The following is a 19,712-nucleotide window of genomic DNA, read 5'->3' on the forward strand; positions in this document are numbered from 1 at the left end:
CAGTCGACTCTTCTTATTCTTTGGGGACAGCAAGGGGGTGCGCCTGGGAGTTCTGGCATGGAGGCCTTCATTACGCAGGGTGCGCCGTATTGTCTGAGCAGAAACTTCAGTACCCACATCTGACAAATCTTTTCTCAGTTCCTCAGCAGTCACACGGGGACTTTTCTCCACTCTACGCTTCAGGTAGCGCACAGCAGTCGAAGTCAGCATCTTCTTTCTGCCACGACCAGGTAGCGTTTCAACAGTGCCCTTTGCCTTGAATTTGCGAATGATGCTTCCTATGGTGTCTCTTGGTATGTTTAACATCTTTGCAATCTTCTTATAGCCATTGCCCTTCCTGTGAAGAGTAATCACCTGTTCTCTTGTCTTCCTGGACCATTCTCTTGACCTCACCATGTTTGTAACCACACCAGTAAATGTCTAGAAGGAGCTGAGTATCACAGTCATTTTAAAGCTGCCTAATTGGTGCTTATTAGGCTTTATTGCTGCTCCCTGATATCCACAGGTGTTTTCAATACCTGATTGAAAACACTTCATTGAACCTCTGTTCTTCAGAGTGGTAGTCTTTAAGGGGTTGAATAATTATGTCAATGAAGAATTCACATAGGTATATATGTGTGTGCGTGCGGTATAATTAAATAAATAAATGCAAATAAAAACAAGCTGAATAATCTTATATTCGATTTGTAATAATTTCATAATAAGAACTATCATAAGATATTGACACTTGCTATGTTTTTTTTTTTTGTCTAAGCATTTTGTATACAATCTTTTGCATATGCCTTATAACAAATTGTGTAGATGAAAACTTTATGGTGGCCATCCTTAAGGCCCTAATCTCTGAATGTAGTAAAGTTTGAAAATGAGGAAATCCAATGACTAAATGTAAACACTATGGACAAAGGAAGAAGACTGTTGAAACACACAACAGAACATTGACAGTGGATGCAGATTTCCATGTGTTTAATAAGGAGTTTAGGTGACTGTGGCTGTTACCTTTACCAAGCTGTTCCAGGTGATGGCACAGATGCAGCTCCAGATGGGCCAATTTCACAGACACACCCAGTGATGGCACAAGCCATGGTGCAAAACAGGAGTCGACCTGCATACACGCTGCCAGGGCAGTAGGAGATACCAACTGCTCGCAGTGTAACTGGGAACCCGACTCACTTTCTGAACTAAATGACGACAGAAGCATGCTGTATAAATAGTAATGCAACTGCAGTGTACTTCAGTAATAGTGAATGTAGTAAAATTATTTCCAGGAGAAACAGAACATCAGCAAGCAAAGTGCATTTGACGCTATAAGTGAATTTACATACATGATGTTGGAAGTTGGAAAAATAAGGATTTTTTTCCTGTGACAAATCTTTGACAATAACCAAATTGTGATGTCTAAGCAGGTCTTTGATGCATCTAGCAACACAATTACACCCCTGTCAAAATTGCTCGGTTGTGAATAGTATAATCACAAATGTGAAAAATGCATAGGCAGTCGCCATACTACTTGTCAAGTTCGTAAAAATATATTATTATATTGTCAATCCAAAAATTTTGGAGAGTTTATTTAAAATTTAACATATGCTGTAGTTAGTGACAGCATTCATATACAAACATTATATGATATTTGGTAAAATTTCACCAAAGATATCGCTATGTACAAAAGTACCACTGAGCTTCAAGTAAAGTCTAAAGTCTATTAAAGTTTAGTTATGATTCATATGGTGAGATATAAGCAGTGTTTACTGCAAATAATTCAACTTGTAAATCAACACCTAGATTTAAATAAGCAACTAGGTAAGAATATATACATTGGATTACTGCAGTGATATGTTTCAGCAGGTAACAAGCTATATAGTCCCTAAATGCTACAGTGAGGAGTCTCATTTCTTAAAAAAACATGTCAGAAGACATTTCCTATACACACACGCACAATGAAAACCTAAGAGCATTTTGACATTTGTCGAGATAACTGTTAAATGTTGGTGATCTGAAGATTTATTCAATTGAACTGCAGAATAATGCATTCGGTTATTTTCATTACCAATACACACCTCTCATCTGCTCCATCTGCTGTATTGTTAACCACAACTCTCCAGAGATCAGAAGGCACTAGGTCACTCTGATAAGTGTGGAAATTTAGTGAAGGCATTTTGAGCTCACACACATTGCTTTCAGACAGGCTAAACTCTCGATATGGCACAAAGGCTCTCCTCAGTTCGTCCCAGAACTCCAGGCTACATGGCACCTGTATAGGGGTTTAATGATGTTAAGCACACATTCTCAAACATTAAAAATAGTGACTATATTAAAACTGTACAGAATGCAATAATTACCAAGTACTGCATGAAAGCAGAGAAAGAGTAGGTTTTGTACATATATTTGAACACATATATGAATATTTCCAGACATGAACGATTTGATAATAATCTTATCCTCCAAAGCATGTGACAGACCCCCATCACCTCATTTCATTCCTATAAGTTATTTTGTACATTAAATGGAGACATTTGAAATTCCATAGCTACTATTTGGGATTCACTTTATAGCTTGCTGTCTGAATGAGCACTAACTCTTCATTTGAGCAGGAGGACACTAAACTCTCCTCATTGGCATGATTAGATGAATACTCCTAATGAAAATCTATGCTGCTCCCTGTTTTAGTTTCACTGTGTAACTTCTCAACATTGTACAAGGTTAATATTACCCCTCCTTGTGGTACGAGTAGTTATCAAACAGTTGTTTATGAACACGTGTAGTTAGTCCTAGGGTGTGTCAGTTCTTTAGGACATTGTGGCAATGGTTATCCATTAGATTCTCACTGTTCCTGAGGGTGAGATGTATAACAGGCAGTGTTCCATGTCAATCATAAGCAGCACTGACATCGTTTCCAGGGAACAACAGCCTTTCCACAAGGGTATTTCTAGAAAGTATTATGGCCTTCAATTTGGGCATATATATATATATATATATATATACACACACACACACACACACACACACACGCCCAGAGGAAAGTAGGTCCGATCACCAGAGAAAATAAAATAAATTGTTGTGATTTTTTAAATAGAATGTTTGCAATGCATTTAACTAAGGTATTAATGCACACTAAATAAAGACAGAGACAGAGTCAATTTTATCATCATTATACATATTGCACACTGAGATGAGGTTGTGAGCCCTTCATTGTCTACTTACAAACACAAAAACGCTGCTGCCTAATTTAGTAGACACATAAGCTAAACCATCTTGTTGAGGGTGAAATGATTATTAAACAGATTGAGTGGGGATTAATGTTGCAGCCAGAGCAAAAAATAAACCCATTTATTGAACAGATTATGACTGGACCAAATCTATAATTTGATGGAAACTGTCCTTTCAATGAAAGAAAAGACCAAATTAAGTGAAACAAAAATAATACATTTCATCATTAAAAGAATTGAATGAAAAATGGATACTGCAAACTATAGGGAAATGCTTCAAGAGAACCTGCTTCAGTCTGCTTAAAAACTAAAACTTGGGAAGAAATTCGCATTTCAATAGGGCAAGGATCCCAAGCACAAGCCAAAGCAACACTTGAGAGGCTCAAGATTATAAAAAAAGGAGCAAATTTGCCAAAAAAAATGAGACAAAATCACTGTAAAATTGTGTGTGAAGGTGCCACTGCAGTAAAATGTGATTATATTAAATATTAATGTGATTGATTAAATAATAATGTGTATATTACTGCAAGAAAATATTTTTATTTGTCATAAACAAACAGCCTCCTGGTGGTAGAGTGGCAGGATCCCACGATCTCATTGCTGTGGTCTTGGTTCAATTCCTGAGCAGAGAGCTCACCGATCCACTGAAGACCCAACTCTCAGTGGATGTCTCAGTTTCAAGCCCAGATAAAATGGGAGGTTTGTGTCAGGAAAGGCATCTGGCATGAAAACTTTGCTAAATCAAATATGCGGACCAGATAATCCGCTGTGGCGACCACGAAGAGGAAGCAGCCAAAAGAACAACATTTGTCATAAAAATATTTTTCAATATTAATGCAGTTAGGGATGACTTTTACTTTTTCACTTTAGACTTTACTCTGGTGGCCCAGAATAAAATCAATTAGTACATTTACTAACACTTTTACTCAAACTCCTCATTGCTGGCAGTCTCCAAAGACAAAATTTGATATGCCACTCTAAAAGTTAAATGTCTACATGCAAAAGAATAAAAAAAGGCTGTGTCAATACTCCTCACCTGTAGTACATCCCCCAGGTCAGCAGTGCTGATGTCTGGGTCTTCAGTGGTGTTGAAAGGCACAGGGGTAATGCGCACAAAGGTGAGAATTCTAGGTTCTGGATACCTCCACATCATCACACCAGGACTATCCTCTGTTTCATTATAGAACATTACTTCATGCACACCTGGCAGCTTCTGAGAATCTATGGAGGAACGAGGACCAAGAAACTCCAGTAGGAACTTACACAAATTCAGACTAAAATCAGATGGTAAGTGCATTCTAATGCTTTAAAGAGCCTTGACCAGAGTCAACAGTTCTACTCTGTTCAAATAGGTGCCTGAAACCATTTCTCTACATATATACAGATTAGTATAAATTTGTCACCACCACTCTTTTATGGCCATAGTTAGAACAACGTACCTGAACCCTGTATGTACCGAAAGATGCCAGTGCGCAGGTCATCTGAGGAATGTTCTGTGTGGTGGGAGCGTGAGCTAATAGAAAGTGACTGATCTGAAGGAATAGACATTTCTTTGTCTTCCTGCCCTTGACTTTCCACCTCTTTCAGGTAGTTCTGCAGATACTCTTGAATCAGACTGAGACAATTATAGTGCTCCTGCCCCCAAAATACCTAAGAAGCAGAAAGAGACAGATGGATAGAGAGAGAAGAAAACGTGTAGCATACAAGGTGTGAATGGCTACATGAATGTGGAGTGCATGAAGAGTGTTATATAATCCCTGTAGTATAATAAATAACCTTTCAGTATCTAGCAAACAACATAGGAAATTTAATGTTAATTTAGGAACTTTATTGTTCTCAGTGAGGAACTTTTTTCTTCTACATTTATACACATAAAACACATATAAACCTACAAATATCAAAATCGTGAACAAAATTTCTAGATGTTTAAGTTAGGGTCTGTTTCTGCAAATAAATATGATTATTAAATATCTGTTTTTTTGCTCTCAGAAATGTTTTTAGCTCTGGTTAGGCTTAGGATCATGGTAAATGCTATAAAAGGTTTGTTTACCTGTAGCAATCCTCCTCTCAGTTCCAATAAAATTCTTGGTTGGCCGGTATCAGGGCTACCACAGTGTCTGCACCAGTGGATGCCCAGATCCAAACTGCAGGAGAACGGCCCAACAAATGCACTTCTGCTGCCCTTCAGACCCGTCTGCATCAACACATCCTCACAGTGCCATAAAACGCCCACTTCCTTCGCACTGTCTGCTCAGAGAATTAGAAACAAAGTTTAATCATTTTAAAAAGAATTCTAAAATAATCTTAATAAGTGAGATGTAAATGAACGCATGTGACTTTTTCCTACAGGACGATAAACCTTCAAGATTAAAACTATTTTCTTTTTACACTTCAGACTTCTTTTAAAATGCACCTTTTGTATTCTGTATCCTCACCATTCAAAAAAAGATTTTAAAACTAGGGTGTGCATTGCAGTTTCTCTGTAACATGCTAAGTGATAATGTTATTTGTCTTAGCAAATTTAAGCAAGAGAGAAAAAATTCTGGTGAGGTTTATACGGTCCTAAAAAAAAAGAACGTATGCCCTCCTCTATGTTTTTATTTATAAGGCCGTCATTATTTTTGGTCCTCACGAACATCTATACATAAACAAACAAATAACTTGACACAAAAAATGACAAAAATATGCAATATGCAGTTATTTTTCCCCCAAAAAGGAAATGAAAATTCAAAAGCAGGTAGAAAAAAATCCTACTTCCACAATCATTAAATAAGTTATTAGCATTCAGGTGGTACTAATGAAATCCACAAGATTAGTTAATAATCAAGAAGTCTGACTACTTCTATAAAAGCAGAACTGGCTTTCTGGTGTTCTGGAGCATTCAGGTGTGTGTCTTCATCATGCAGAGAAGATGCAACAATTGCTTCTCTTAGGTCAGGCTGCTGCTGCTCAACAATCCAGGAAGGATTATAAAAAAGTTGCCTTGTCAGGAATGGGCATTTTTAAAACCAGTTCATGTGTATGTTTGAAGATGGTGTAGATGATTTTGTTTCTATATTAAACTGATTTTGAGCTAATAAGACAAGCCAAAACATGATTTGATGTAGACTGCTTAATTAAGAGAGAGAGATATAATCAAATAGCTTTAAAGCAATGCACTGACCAACTGATTGCTGTACACTCTTTGTGCTCAGAATAGCTGTCATACTGGACACAGAAAACGTGAGAGTGGGTCGAAGAGGGTGCTCCATCTCCATCATGACGATCATCTGCACAGTCTGGAGAGAGACCTTGTGAAAGGGGCCGAAAGTCTGAAGGACGTTTGCTATACGGTTGGATAATGAAGGTGAGACTCCACTGGCGTCACCCATTTTGGCGCTGTGAGATGCCTCAGGGAAGCAGGTGGCGGTGCCAAGTACATTAAAACCATCTGAGAAGATTTTCCTCCATGTCTTAATCTGCTCCAGCTTAGTGGGTGTTGGGTTCACCTTCAGTGGCCTACATAGCTCCATCTTTAGCTCAGCTGTGCAAACAAAAATATGAAATAAATAAATAAATACATATATTTGTTTCAGTCTCACAGGTCACAGTAGTATTACTCAATTTAGTCTGTTGGTATATTAATCAAAGCAAAAGCCCAGGCATTACTACACAGATTAAAGGGGCAATGAATCGGAGAACACATGATAGCAGTAAGTTACTAATGGCCAGGTACCAGTTCATGTTTATGGGTGAAGAATGTCCCCATGTTAAATAAACACTACAGAAAGCTATGCTAGTGAAGTACAATAGTCTGTTCTATCAGGGACAAATTTACCATATGGCCTAATACAACTGGTATATTAGCATCCATTCAGTTTTATTAGATATTGTCTAGCTGATACTGTTTATAGACAGGGAACTCTTTGGACTTGCTGTGTTAAGACATGCATTTTATTTGTCCACCATGCTCTTGCTAAAGTAAAGATCTTTAGGCATGTATCCCCAGCCAGGTCCACAGCTGAAAGGCAGAAAATGCCAAGACACATTGCTGAAACCTTCAAGGTAATGTCAGAGAAATCCAAAGGTTATCAGAGCTTATCAGAGGATTCTGGTAGGCCTTGGGAGGTCCTGGAAAGTCTCCAGTGTTTCTGGTTTGATGCTTGTACGTCTTTGTAAGAGGTGTAATCCAAGGCAAGATAATCTTTCATCAATATTGGTAAGAGTAAGCTGTTTGAACTTTGTTTAGGACTGCAACTGTTTCCTATGCTACCTCATTTGGCTCCAGTCCTAACTGCTACAGCGCCTAATGCATTGGAGTTTCAGCTCAATGCATTGTCTGAGGTCTCCTTTCTCTATTTTCACAAGTGCTTTGGTTGTAATTTTGCTTTATTGTAGAAGCACGATCAAATGTGCTCATTTATTCAGCCAGTGTTTGGCTTCAACATGGTAGAATTAACAGTGTAATCTGCTGTAGCAGAAGGCATGAGGAAGGTTGTGTGTGTGTGTGTGTGTGTGTGTGTGTGTGTGTGTAAAACCCCACCTGGCCCATTGAGGAAGTCTTTGATGCAGAGAGAGAGAAGAGGCGGAGGGATTCCTGTCCTGCTGTCTACCTCTCCCGCCACTGTCTCTAACCAAAATACACTATAGTCTAGAGATTCTGGCAGAGATTTTCCTGTGTCTGAGAATAAGAGAAAGTAAAAATACAGAAATGATTAAAAGGAAGGAAAGAAAGAGAAAGACAGATTGTGAACCAAATTAGAAGTTGAAAAAATTGTTTCCCACACTACAGTATGCTAAAATATCTGTATATTCCTATCAACTCTCCTTAGTTTGTGGTGCCTTGTAAGTGGTAATGTCTAGGGTGAAGTTACTATGAGTACTATATATATTTTTTTAATATATAAAAATAAATAAATAAAGTCTTTGTCAGAGCATGCAAAATTCATTAAAAGCAATTTAATCACAGTTACACAACTGTGTGGCTTTTGTCAATGTTCTTTACAACAGAAACTGCAGTGCAGCAGCAACAAACTTGTATTCTGATCATTTTCTGCGGCTTTTACAAGTAAATTGTAAGTAAATTGGGAGTTACAAATTCAGCTTGAATGCAGTGTCAGCATTCTGTCCACAGTCCGGACATATAGCAGTATGTAGTTGCTAAGAGAGCACTGCTTATAATACAAATTGTATTCCTATTATACTGTTTGTACCAATAGTACTAGTAGTATTATTAGTCACATAGTATATACTTTTATATGCTTTAAAGTTGAATGGCATCTGTTAAACTATATTAACAGCAGAGCAGTGGAGATAAACTGATACTGATAGGCAATATATAACTATATTACTACACTGCAAAACATCTTGTAGACTCATTTATCCAGCATTTTAATTACATTTATTTATACACATGACTAATTTTAAGATATTCATTTTAAGCATTCATTTCTAAAATGCTAAAAAATTCTCTGCCCATAGAAAAAGTAAACAAACAAAAATGTTCTACAAACATTTTAAAAATTATACAAAAATTATTTTATATTTGATTTGTAGAATCGTATAAGAAATATTAGATACATTTGGCCTTATTCAAGATATTTTCACTTGCTAAGATACAAAACATCTTGTAGACACATTTAAGATACAATTTTTGCAGTGCAGGTACATTTTGTAGATTTAGAAGCGTTAAAAACCTAAATAAATAGTTAAATAATGCTTCCACTTCAGAAACTAATAGAAATAACCTCATACTTTTTTTTTTTTTTTCTTTTTCTTTTTTTTTTTTTGGGGTGGGGGGTGGGGGGGGGGGCGCGCACAAAAGATCAGAGCCCTTACTGGCCAGCAATGTGGAGCTGCTGAGTGTTGAAAGCCTTCTTGGAAGAAAGCAGAAATAAGGCTTAAAAACAGAGACCTAAAACAATCATTCAGAAATTGAGCTACTCCCTGCATTGGTTGCACATAAGCAGAGCTGGGAAAAGAAGACTAGATCAGAGAACTCTGTTTCATTAAAATGAAGTAAGAATTAAGGCAGCCTACCCAGGTAGGTGTTATCAGAGGCAACTCCCTTCACTGTGAGGTCAAACAGTGAGAGCTCTAGGCGCTGTCTGCGCTGGTGGCAGCTGAGAAGGACTGATGGCTGAGTGAGTTGCAGGAAAAGAAGCGGCTGCAATAGGCCTCCTTCTACACCTCGTCTCCCAGGCTGTCTAACAACAGTAATACCCAGTGTTTGCCTTATATGTTCTCTGCTAGGTGAGGACAACCCATCAGACATGACAAACTCTGCTCCTGAAGAAGTATTGGGCAGATCTCCCGCTGTGACAGGCTCAGGCATTTGAGGCTCTATATGTTCCGAATCTTTCTTAGGTATGTTGAGGAATTTCTTGTGTGCATGTTCAGTGGATTCTACAGTTGATGCTGAATCGTGGGTCATTATATAAGTCATGAGATTGAGGCTGCCAGCAGTGAGAAAGATGTCAAATGGTATGAAGGACAGATTCTTGATGATGGTAGGCTGACGGGAAAGACATGTTAGTTGTCGATGGCTAGTGGTCCTGTGCTGGTCATAATGAGCAAAGCGCAGGTGTTCACTGTCACTGCCAAAGCCACTGTCCTGCCCACAGGGCACAGTCCCCATCCTCGAAGACTCCACATACCCTGCAGCACACACATTTCCACGTTGAAGGTTCTGCCTGTGCTTCTACACATGTAAAACACAAACCCCATACATGCCACATGACACACACACACACACACACAGGAAGAAAATTAAAAGCACATTAGTCAAGTAGGCACTACAAAAGAATTAAAGATATAAATATATAACATTAATCAAAATGTGTTTTGGAGAACCAGGGAAGGAAGCGGTACACTATTTTATGTAACTGTATCTATGATTAAACTGGGGCATGTTACTCTCCTGCACCAGTCACTTTGGCTTCATTTGCATTTTAATAACTGCAGCTGTAAATATCACATGAAGAAATATTTACATATTAAATAATAATAATAATAATAATAATAATAATAATAATAACAATAATAATAATCATAATAATAATGATTATTATTATTCTTTGTTATTATTATTATTATTATTATTATTATTATTATTATTATTATTATATTAAGCTTAAATTCTTTTGCATTTACTGTAGTTCTTGCTCATATTTTCTGTGCTCAATCACAGCACAATAATTTTTTTCTTCATTAAAATTTAACATATAGTACTCTATATAACTGAAAAGTTATATGCTGGTTATTTGATACTGCAAAGAGAAAAACCTTTTGTTAGAGTCAAAGAGCTGTAGAAACTCCGGTTCCCTACTCATCCTAATCTCAAGGCTGGGCATATGGGCCAGGATAAAACACTGAACCATCTCATAGCATAATTCTATTGGCTGGGCATTTGAGGTAATGTTCACCAATGGTGTGTGGCATGTCACAAATGTCAGCTGGTGAACCTGCTGGTCAACCCAAAAGTGCCATTGTGCAATCTTTACAAATTATTGGGCATAAAACTGATTCATCAAGTATTTATCTTCAGCAGACACATGGGCTAATCAGAGAAATTAAATGCTTAAAAAGGGTCATTTATATTTGTATTTATTAATGCATAAAACTGGGGTAAGTGCGTCGAAATGAGCCTTGTGGTCTCAAGAGGACATTAGATAATGAACACAGAAATAATTGCTACAGATGCTTGTTTTACTACCTACATCAAGCTCTAATTTACTTGCAAAGTGATTAGGACTCTTTGATATCGCACAACAAGTGTGGTCAGGTGAATAGATAGAGGCAATGCACTTTAAATTGTGGTGGCAATTTTGATCTACATACAAAACATACACCCAATCTTCTGAAACTGTGGAGAAACCATTCCTGTCGCTCTGGCAACAGTGGTTCCAGTGATTGAGATTTTTTTTAATCTAAAAAATTGCAGCCCAGTTTACACCTGTTCTCTGAGATGACCTCCTCTTTTATTTAAGAGGAATTATCCAATGTGTTTTCACCTCTAGTCAGTCACATGGACCTCACAGAACGCCACACTGAGACTACTCCAGGTGTGGTTGTGCACAAAAACACTCACAAAAAAATGCCTGAATACACACACATTAGCCGGTGGACAAGGTCAGTCTGTTTTTGAGCGATCCCTAAAAAATTAGAAAATAGATATAGTCAATAAATGAAAAAATGCAAGGGAACCGGTTCCAATGGCAGTTATGCATGCACACAAGGTGTACAGAATATTAGAAATTGTTCCCTTCTCCATATTTTTTTCTCAAGAATTTATTAAATTCTTTAAGCAGTGTTTGACATCCTTCTCATGAAGAAGTCGGCTTCACATAGCAGTGTTAACTTTGGATCTTGGGAATCCAGTTACAAAAAAAGCTTCTCACAGAGGTCAGATCAAGTACTGCAGAAAAGCCATGCAACTGGCCTGGAGTGTCAAGAAGAAACACGAATAGTTAAAAACAAAAACTATCGTTCTATAGCAAAAATTTGGAGAGATTTAAGCATACGATTTTGATTATTTTGTGATTGTTGTGCATCAGACAACTCAATAAAAGGAGAGGAATGCAAATGCTAAAGGACATTCCATTGCAAACCACATGGTCTGAACCAACCAGTACCTTCTTAACCGTGGTTCAGAAGTAGGATTCAGTTACAAATGATCTCCTAAGGACATAACCTCAAAGCACAAAAGAAACACTGTTTTTTCAACAAAAAACAAAAGACATTCAGACACTACATCATGCACACATCTGAAACAGCAAACCCCAATTAGGTCATAGAGTGGGCGGCCTTGGTTACAGCTTGACAAACAGCAACAGGGCTGGGGAAATATGCTAGAAGAAAGTGAGCATAGGGACAGAAATGCAACTCAGAGTGCTCCCTGTAAAGGCTATCCCAGGGCAAATGAAAAAAATTGCTGTGTCATATTCTTAACAAACCAGCAGACATACACAGAACAGAAAATAATTACAAGATAACGTTCAAAACTGTGGATATCGAAAGGAACCATGTTTGATCGCTTTTGTAAAAATGCCAAGTCAAAGACTTCCCACAGACCTCAGAGTCAGAGAAACAAGAGGACTTGTGAAGGAGCAACAGTGTTCTGGAATGAAGGTGTACCAGAAAATGATATTAAAAGCCCTGCATACAGCTGGCTTGTACAGAAGAGTATCTATGTCTGAGATTCTCAAAATCATTTGTGGCCCAACTAAAATCTTGGCTAAGATTTTGTGGTCAGATGAGACAAAAACTAAGCTTTTTGGTTAAAAAAAAATGTTGTGTGTAAAAACTTGTGGCACAATCTTAACACTACCCATTCCTCAACAAATACTATTCCGACATTTAAATACGGACTGGCAGAACCCCTCAGTGCGGATTGTTTTTCCTCAGTAGGGACTGTGGATCTCATCAAAATGAAACAGAAGATGGGTAGGTGGTGCAAAATACAGGGAGATACAGAGAGACAACCTAATTGCCGAATAAAACTCGAGAAAGTTCACCTTTCAACATGTCAATGATCTCTATCACCAAGACCAGTGAACATTCCACAATGGTCGTTCGAGATTGTGATCCAATCAACAATCTGTGGGACTATTCAAATGTCATCCAACTAACCTGAACAAACCATGGGCAAATCTGACAGGAAGAATAGGTTAAAAGCAGTAACAAACAGTGTGCAAAGCTGGTTGGCTTTCAATTTTTATTTATGTATATATTTTTTTTAAGATTTGCTGACAGAAATAAATTTGGATCTTTTATTGGATGCACTACACCAGCAAAGTTAATCTATATCCATGAAACAAATTAACTCATTGTCTAAAATCACATACTTATATACTATTCAACACTAACCAGCTTTTCTATTGCAGGTAGTGTCTGAAGTTTAAAAACCTCTGATGTCACCTTCTAACATACTGGAAGCTCAGATTTTGTACCAGTTTTATACCAATTTCTAAATTAAGTACATTATTTGTGTGTATGGTGTAAAAAAGTACACACTCAAAATCATGCATCAAGTATAAACCAGGCTCCTCTGTATCTTTGTATCTCAATACCCCAGCATTTGCCCTGTTAGATTGATTTCTTTAACAATTAGCTTCTTATACAAATAGTTCTGAATGTTTATTCTTGGTTTGAGTCCTGTGTGGTGCCTGTGAAGGCTACATTTGTAGCCTAGTGGGATGTGGTAGCCTAGTGTTTAAGGTGTTGGGATACCAATCGGAAGGTTGTGAGTTCAATTCCTACGTCCACCAAGCTGCCACTGCTGGGCCCCTGAGAAAGGCCCTTAACCCTCAATTGCTTAGTTGTATAAAGAAAATGAGATAAAAAAATGTAAGTCACTCTGGATAAGGGCATCTGCTAAACGATGTAAAATGTAAATGTAAATGTAATGTAAGATTTGAGAAAAGTCATTGTGAAGCTGAGAAAACAAGGAAAGCCTCTAAACAATCACTGGCCAAAACAACAATTTGGAATGTCATAAGAAAGATGATTCCTCTGCTGTGCTAACAAGTAGACGCAGAAAGGGTTGGCCAAGGAAAACAACATCAATTGATGAAAGAAACAAACTTCCTTGCAAGAAATGAAGAAAAATCTCAAAACTTAAATACGAATCCCAAGATCAGATTTGACTTTGCAAGGAAATGCAAAGAAGAAACACAAAAGCCACAAAGGTTCTTGACTAAACCAAAGTGATAGAAAGAGCAAAGAGTGGAAGAAGAAAAGATCTGTTCATGATCCAAACCTATGAACTCATCGGTCAAGCATGATTGAGGTAGTGTGGTGGCTGGCGCATGCATGGCAGCTTTTGGAACTAATGATGGTAGTAACAGAATGAATTCAGAAGTCCATCCATTTTCTACCGCTTATCCGGGTCAGAATTCAAAACCATTTTGTGTGCCAATTTACAGAAAAGTGCAGAAACGTCAACATGCAGCAAACCAATGACGCAAAACAGAGGGGAAAAAGGGAAGGTTTTAGTTCATGTGGTCTTTAACTCGATTGAGCATGCATTGAAGGAAGAAACCATGTTCAAGACTGTCTAATTCATCTTCTGATAATCTTTTGAACTTTAACACAAATGAATTCTTTTTATAGAAAAAAAAACCGAAAAGAATTGGCCTTGCTGTCCCAATAGTTATGGAGGGGACTGAATGTATGTTACTGACATAATAAAATATTCAAATGTTAATTTAGAACCACATTATAAATATGTAATTGAAAAAAGTAGGTTGCTTAAATCTTTGAGTTATAGACCCCTGGTCATGTCCTGTTTTGTTTTTGTTTGTAGAAGGTACTCTATAATTATGTGCTGTTGTTTACCTCTGTGTTTTTTTCTGAAGATCCAAAAATAACCATGTTGGAAAGGATCAGTTGTTGGATGAGCTGCACCTGAGACAAGCTTAGAAACATCTCCAGGGCTGATGTGACATTCAACTCCAAACTGTGTCCACACACCACAATATCCTGCAGAAATAGCAAGAAAGAAAAATAAAGGAGACAATATTGTAAAAAGGGTGAAAACACCATGGAAGCCCTTAGGTGAGCCCTTACAGAGTTTCCCTTACACATAGATACTATAGGAAGAAATTTAGAAATGTAGAAATTTGTGAATGTTTCAATATCGCTGTGTATAGACAAGGTCTAAATGACTGATCACACACAAATACTTGCTTCTAAACATTTTCCTGTATGTACCTCCACTGCACTGTTGTCAGAAGTGACAGGTTTACTGTAGATGATGGCAGGAGCAGCAGTGATGCGTATAGAGAAGTCGGTCAGGATAGGAGTGAGGATTGCTCTCCTCTCCTGGTGCTTCTTGATGCTAAAAGCAGACACACAGATGCAAGAAATCCATCTTGAACTGCACCCGGTATGAATGCTTAATGGTTAACACTATCCACAAAAAAAGCAGCTATTTAATCACTGCAAGTTGCAAAGTGGTGTCCTCTTATGTTGCCAGTAGATGTTCCTACTGCTGATTGCCTTATTATTGCCACTAAATTTAAACATTCTAGAGAGAGCATATGTATATAAAATTTACGAGTGAGTGTATATATATATATATCCATCAAATTGTACAAAATGAAGAAAATGCAGTGTCTGCTACATGATCAGCTGATTATAAAACTGCATGAATACACAGATTTTGAAACAAAAATAAAGGAAAAAATAGTCAGTGCATGTTATATGATGAGTAGTGAATGAACTCCATATTTAAATGACATAACTATCAATAAAGTCATAATAGCTCCCCACAAAAAGAATACATGGATCTGAATCAGCTAAATAAGGGGACCTTTCAGCACAAGCAAAATGCTAAAATATGGGCAGTGATACTGTGTGTAATGTTTTGTTGGAGTACATACAACTGTGGCCATGATTCCTAACAGCTCCATATGAACTAGCTAAAATATGAAAGACCTGCCAACCTGACAATCAACTATAAAGGTGTAGAATAGATGGTGTGAGTCTTACCTGCTAGCCATGTTCCACTCCAGTGCTGGATTCTGAGAACTTCTTTCACCTTCAGGTGGTGTGCTACCCTTCATTCCTTCTCCCTGAGGCTGAAGCTGCCCCCATTGTGCAGTTCCAACATTGATGCTCTGGAGGTCGATTTGATACTGTCGATCCTCAACCTCTGACCCTGGGTCACGCAGAACACCCAGATTCAATGCTCTTCTAAATAATTGAAAAAAGTACAGGGTTAGTAGAGAAGTGCTCAAAATGTAATAACGATTCTGATTAAATGCCCTTCTTTACTTCCGTAGGCTTGTTGGATGGCAGTCATTAAATGTTTCCAATAGCAGTTGCTTAACAGTCACCAATTTCTTTGAAATACCTCTTCTCAATTTTTGAGCATAGAAAAAGAATAGCGGCCTAGTCACTCAAGGCTGTGTAACAAGGAGCTAATGCAGATTTTGGATGTTCTAATGGCCCCAAAACCTTGTTTGGCCCTACTGTAGTGTCCATTTAACAATGATAAAAGGAGAAGAGATACGTAGGATGAAGCTCTATAAATATGGCCTACTAAGGAATCACAGTCTGTGCCATCCACTGGCCTTCACCAGACCGTTGCAAAGGCAGCAGTCTAGATGCCCTAGCCATCAGGGTCCCAATATGTGCCATGGGCACACAAACAGAGCCTCTGAAAAGTCTAAAACCCTGGAGGTGAAAGCAGCTTGGGCAAAGACGGACCATTCGTTAAACCCAACATGGCAAGTCTGGGAGCTCACACTTCTTTTTAGTACAGATGGTAGCACAGTATTTCTTCCCACCAAGAATTCTTCCAAGTGTTGAATTTTCCTTCCACACTGTCTTGTTGTGCTTCTTCTGCTATGTGGAACCCCAGTTGGATCCCAGTTTATGACACAGCAAAGAAAATGGGGCATTGTCCTCAGGTGTGAATTTCCTTAGTGCCATCTTAAAATCAAAAAGTTCTCAAATATATTTGTGCCACTAAAGCCGATGGAATTATTGTTCAGTGCGAGACATATGGATACCTGGCTCTTCATTTCAGACTTTCACAGAGCCCTCCGGTGTTTGTTAAATGCTCTACAGTACTGCTAAACATCCATCTAGTAATGTATATAGACAATCTTGGAACCTTTGACAACCAGAAAGCGAGGGACTGTCTGATGACTAGGGAACACACATCATGGAGTCAGGCTCAGGCTTAAATAGAGCTTACCTCCAACAAGATGAGGTGTGGAATTCAAATATAATACTCCGGAGTTTGCACAATATATGAAGCGGGTGTGAAGATACTCACCAGGCCACATTCTGATGGCCTACCTGAGTCTATACTTAATGTTGTACTTTGGTTTTGTTATGAGATTTTGGAAGGGAGATTGAAGTATAAAAGCTTAATAGAAAGGTTAACAAACTGTGATGTTTAAAATGTAGGTTATTCAACAGGCGAATGCCACTGCAGAATAATGCATTTAATATAGATAGGACATTTTGCTATGGGCTGAAACATCTGGTGTAGAATAAAAGCTGCTAAGAAAGACCATTTTCACTGATGCATCCAAATATATTATAACCTATTTACCAATATGCAGTGTAACAAAACTTCAATTGCACTTTAAGAAAGTACCTATTGCATGAGCAATAACTGACTTATTTATCATCTTCATCCTTTTGGACATAAGGCAGCAGCATTAGCAATAAGCTATTTACAAAAACATAAAATAGTGATCACAGTCTCCTGACAGTCCCAAATTGCAGTATAGTTAGTAATAAAAGAAATTCAGTGTGACATTAAATTATGCAATGCGTTTTGCAGCTGTAGAGCTAGCACAAGCTTTTCCAAGTCCTAATGACCTGCATGCTGTGTTTGGTTCAGTCCTTTCTTTTAGCATTGTATGTTATTGTAGATTTGTGTTTCACCAATCAATCGATCAACTGAAATATGAACCAATCAATTGAATATCATGCAAAGAAAGTAGAGAATCTAGTAGATAATATTACGTGCCACTCACTGATAGATGACCTTGTAGGGTTGAGTGTATGAGGTGTACTCACTGGTAGATATCTTTTCGCAGTATTGTGCGGGTGAGAGGATTATCTGCTTGAGGAGCCACGCAGACTGACCCTATCTTGAGGACAAGTGTGTCCTCTATCTTCTCCTTCAGGTGAGAACCTGCATACCCACACATTAAATCATCAATCACACACTGCAGATATCTTATTAAATACTTTATGAAGAATAAATCCAGATATTTAGGCGCTCACTGCTGTCCTGAAGGGGGCAGAAGACTCGGATCATATTGGTATTGACATAGATGAGTGGCAGACTGCTTGAAGAGAAGGAACAGCCTCTCATTGGCTGGCCAGCTGACCGGCAGTCCTTGAACGCCCATCTGGAAGGTGGAGGCGAGACTGTGTGGAACACCCGGGTTATGCTGGCCAGAAGGGGGCATGAGAGCACCAGGTCAAACGGCTGAGCAGTCAGCAAGATTTCGTGCAGATGCTGTGGGGAGCCATCAGACCCACCACTGTTCAGCCTCTGAGGTCCTGCTGTCTCCTGACGTGCTGTTAGTTTATGGAGGACATTGCAGGTCACAGCTTGGGTGTATGTCAGTGACAGAAAGCCATGAGGCTGCTGACATGCTTCCAAAGCCTTTGCTGCCATCTGTTCATCCAGGAAACCACATATAAGCCAATCAAATGTCAATGTGAGGCACCGAAAGACAGTAAGACATGAAACAATTGAATTTAATATAGACAGTGAAGTTACACTTATATATAATATAGAATCTGTATAAAGCTGAGCAACAACTATAATTGACTGCTATATTTCAAAGTTGTTAGAATGTGAAGAGTTTGTGAGCCCTTATGAAGGTTCTGTATTTCTTTGGAAGTAATATAAGACAATAAATAATAATTTAAAAGATTCTTAAATTTATAGTAAATTAACAAAGTAAATAAACAAAGCTAAACAAAACAAGTAATTTCAGTCTTTTTAAATGCCCAAATATAGAATAAATATCTTGCATCAGCGACCGTTTATTTGTACAGTGAATATGCATATTTGTACTGATGTTAATTTAAAATGCTGTGTCTTCTCCGAAGAAATAGAAGGTCAATGATGCAACAGTAGGTGCAAGAAACATCACAAACTTTTCTCACATTTCTAACTTTCAGATATCCTTATGGCCCAGAGTTTGAGATGTAACGCTATTGTTTATGCTTACATGATTATATAATATTGTTCAGATTTTTGTTGTTCTTATAGAAGTGGTGTTAAAACTACCATTTTTAAAAATATGGTGTTAAACTACTCAGGAGAGTTTGGATTTCAATAATTACCTCCTTAAAACCTCCTGAACAATAAAATTAAAAGTAAAATTCCAATAATCATCATTATTAACTTCATTATCACCCTTGTGAAAGTTATTATTATTATTATTAAATATTAGTATTGTTATTTTTGAAATAGAAGAGTCATTAGGACACTTTTCTCGTACACAGATTTTGATACGATCTTGTAAAGGAAAAACAAAATTTCAAAAGATGAATTAGATGCTTATTAAGGAAACTGAGCATTCAGCAGCCTCCTGCACACACACACAAAAAAAATGTCTGACAATTTAATCTCATACAAAACACAACAGATTAGCCAAAAGACTAGAGGACTGGTTGAAATGGTATACAGCTCAACCTCAAACATTCAGTCGTCAGTGTTGTGAGGGTGTGGAGGCTGTTGGAAACTCTAAAATGCCAAAACAGAGGAGAGACAGAAGCGCTTACAGGAGAAAAGAAGGCAGAGAAGTGGCTGAAGGGGTCTTGGTGCTTGGCTTGGCGGAGCAGCAGGGTACGTCGGTTCAGTTTGTCTGTGCAGGATAGCAGCACCCCGCTACACACACCTGGCCACATGGGGCCAACCTTCCCACTAGAACCCCAATGCAAGGTTAGAAAAAAAAAAAAAGGGGGGAAAAGACAAGATTTTAATTCATTTGTAATAGAAGATGCCGAAAAGGACGGAAAGATGGAAAGACATCCACATGACAA

The 19,712-nt window shown here is 38.0% G+C and overlaps 2 protein-coding genes across 7 annotated transcripts in view; one reads left to right on the forward strand and one right to left on the reverse strand.

The window, feature by feature from the left end:
- LOC132840435 (uncharacterized) overlaps window positions 1-19,712 on the forward strand; it is a 370,465-nt gene that overhangs the window by 209,206 nt on the left and 141,547 nt on the right. The gene's annotated exons all lie outside the window — the stretch shown is intronic.
- LOC132840220 (intermembrane lipid transfer protein VPS13B-like) overlaps window positions 1-19,712 on the reverse strand; it is a 101,620-nt gene that overhangs the window by 22,714 nt on the left and 59,194 nt on the right. For 4 of the 6 annotated variants that reach the window (XM_060861721.1, XM_060861722.1, XM_060861719.1 and 1 more), the window contains 14 exons: window positions 19,452-19,593; window positions 17,934-18,333; window positions 17,724-17,841; window positions 15,675-15,878; window positions 14,895-15,021; window positions 14,520-14,663; window positions 9,222-9,882; window positions 7,726-7,863; window positions 6,367-6,726; window positions 5,254-5,450; window positions 4,643-4,853; window positions 4,240-4,424; window positions 2,055-2,248; window positions 997-1,178 (listed from right to left, as the gene is read on the reverse strand). In XM_060861721.1, the coding sequence (XP_060717704.1) occupies window positions 997-1,178; window positions 2,055-2,248; window positions 4,240-4,424; window positions 4,643-4,853; window positions 5,254-5,450; window positions 6,367-6,726; window positions 7,726-7,863; window positions 9,222-9,882; window positions 14,520-14,663; window positions 14,895-15,021; window positions 15,675-15,878; window positions 17,724-17,841; window positions 17,934-18,333; window positions 19,452-19,593 (3,263 nt within the window). The remainder of the gene's footprint in view (window positions 1-996; window positions 1,179-2,054; window positions 2,249-4,239; window positions 4,425-4,642; window positions 4,854-5,253; window positions 5,451-6,366; window positions 6,727-7,725; window positions 7,864-9,221; window positions 9,883-14,519; window positions 14,664-14,894; window positions 15,022-15,674; window positions 15,879-17,723; window positions 17,842-17,933; window positions 18,334-19,451; window positions 19,594-19,712) is intronic. The other 2 variants (XM_060861725.1, XM_060861724.1) reach the window with 1 other exon arrangement.

The sequence above is a fragment of the Tachysurus vachellii genome, chromosome 25, assembly GCF_030014155.1.
Source record: "Tachysurus vachellii isolate PV-2020 chromosome 25, HZAU_Pvac_v1, whole genome shotgun sequence".
NCBI classification, from domain to species: domain Eukaryota; kingdom Metazoa; phylum Chordata; class Actinopteri; order Siluriformes; family Bagridae; genus Tachysurus; species Tachysurus vachellii.